The following is a 1,691-nucleotide window of genomic DNA, read 5'->3' on the forward strand; positions in this document are numbered from 1 at the left end:
TAACATTCATGAGGTACTTTACATTGACTGTTTATGGTTGAGTGTGGGCGTGTAGAGGGCAGAACCTGAGGAGGGACCTCGTGCGCAAACTCTGACGTGCGGCTGTGATTTATRAAGGAAAGATGCGCAGAAACGTGCGTACGCATGGTTTTATAAATCTGATTTTTTTTGGCATACGCCATTTCCGCCTTTTAGCCGTACGTTCACTTTTAGTATGGTTTCCACGTAATCCTTTATAAATGAGACCCCAGAAATGTCTCAGAAATCAATCACTGCAGTCACATTAGCAATATATCTTGTGGTTCAGAAGTTATCAACACATAAAGCTGGAAATGTTGCCTGTTTTCTCATTGAACACATAAAATAACAGGAGAAGACATCATTTCAGACTGTTTTGCACTGATATGTTCAGCAGCTGAACAATGGTCCACGTATATCAGTACTTGACGTTATGTTAAAGATTTGACAAACAGACCTCTGATGGAATTTTAAGTCGTGATGGGACCAGCTTCCTTGTCAGCAACTTTTAAATGCCCGACTCCAGTGTTAATTAGACATCTTGTAATTAATTAACTTTGATTTTCTGCTCTTAATCATGTGTTTTTAAAACAGTTATTTGAGGCAATAAGCAAAGATTTTTAAGTGTAAAAAGTTATGATTTACGACTGAACTGATGTATAAACAATGTCAAACTTGAACAAATTTTTAACAAAAAATGCAAAAATTAAATTTTGAAAAAAGGTGTAACTTTTAGAAGAAAAAAATATTGAGCGATCCTAAAAATACTGAAATTAACACCATGTCTGCAAAAAATAAGTAAGAAAAAGTTTGATAAACTGTGATGCAAAATAGTAAAAACTGGATGTTCTGAGTCTGTTTCTCCTCCTTCTGGTGTCTCAGTCAGCTCCTTCTGCTCTGAACCACAATCTATTCCTCCTGATCCTCTGCTTATTTCTTTGGTTTTAAATGACTTCAACTCTGAGATGCTTCAACATATTTCTGTTTTCATGACATTTAAACATTAAATCAGTGTTTTGTTTTTCAAAATTCACATTTAAAATGTTCTAATCTTTGGGATATTGGCAGTGGAGCCTCTAAAGCTTGAATTTAAAGATTCCTTGTTGTTGCATGTCTCAGTGGACTTGACCTGGTTTGGGTTTTGGGAATGTGGTTCCAGTTCAGTTCCAGGTAAAGACCGACTGGTGGACAGTGCCTCTCCGGTCTATCAGGCCGTTCAGAGTGCAGAAAAGGACCAGGACCTGAATGAATGGGGCCGGCGTAGCACCAGCACACAGTCCAAGTCCTTCCAGATCCTGGCCCACATGACTCAGACCGAGTCCTGTAAGTTCCCTTTGTTCTGTGGGATTTTATGACAATAATAATAATAAGAATTCAGGTATACATGTCGGGGAAAATGAACAATTATAAAGATGTTGCCTTTTTGCAGCAGCATAAGTATCAAAATTAAAATCTTTCTCATACAGTGGGTAAAATAAGTATTGAACACATCACCATTTTTCTCAGTAAATATATTACTAGAGGTGCTAATGACATGAAATTTTCACCAGATGTCGGTAACAACCCAAGTGATCCATACATACAAAGAAATCAAACCACAAATGTCCAGAAATGAAGTTATTTGTAATAATGTGGAATCATTTGGGACTGAACCAGCTGATATTAACTTGCAC

The 1,691-nt window shown here is 37.1% G+C and overlaps 1 protein-coding gene across 2 annotated transcripts in view; it reads left to right on the top strand.

Moving 5' to 3' along the window:
- LOC106525824 (LIM domain-binding protein 3) overlaps positions 1 to 1,691 on the top strand; it is a 99,051-nt gene that overhangs the window by 67,014 nt on the left and 30,346 nt on the right. The window contains exon 7 of one of the 2 annotated variants that reach the window (XM_014020169.1): positions 1,178 to 1,341. The exons of the other annotated variant lie outside the window; for it this stretch is intronic. Within the exon in view, the coding sequence (XP_013875623.1) occupies positions 1,178 to 1,341 (164 nt within the window). The remainder of the gene's footprint in view (positions 1 to 1,177; positions 1,342 to 1,691) is intronic. 2 annotated transcript variants of the gene reach the window in all.

This window comes from Austrofundulus limnaeus, unplaced genomic scaffold (assembly GCF_001266775.1).
Source record: "Austrofundulus limnaeus strain Quisiro unplaced genomic scaffold, Austrofundulus_limnaeus-1.0 Scaffold243, whole genome shotgun sequence".
Lineage (NCBI taxonomy): Eukaryota > Metazoa > Chordata > Actinopteri > Cyprinodontiformes > Rivulidae > Austrofundulus > Austrofundulus limnaeus.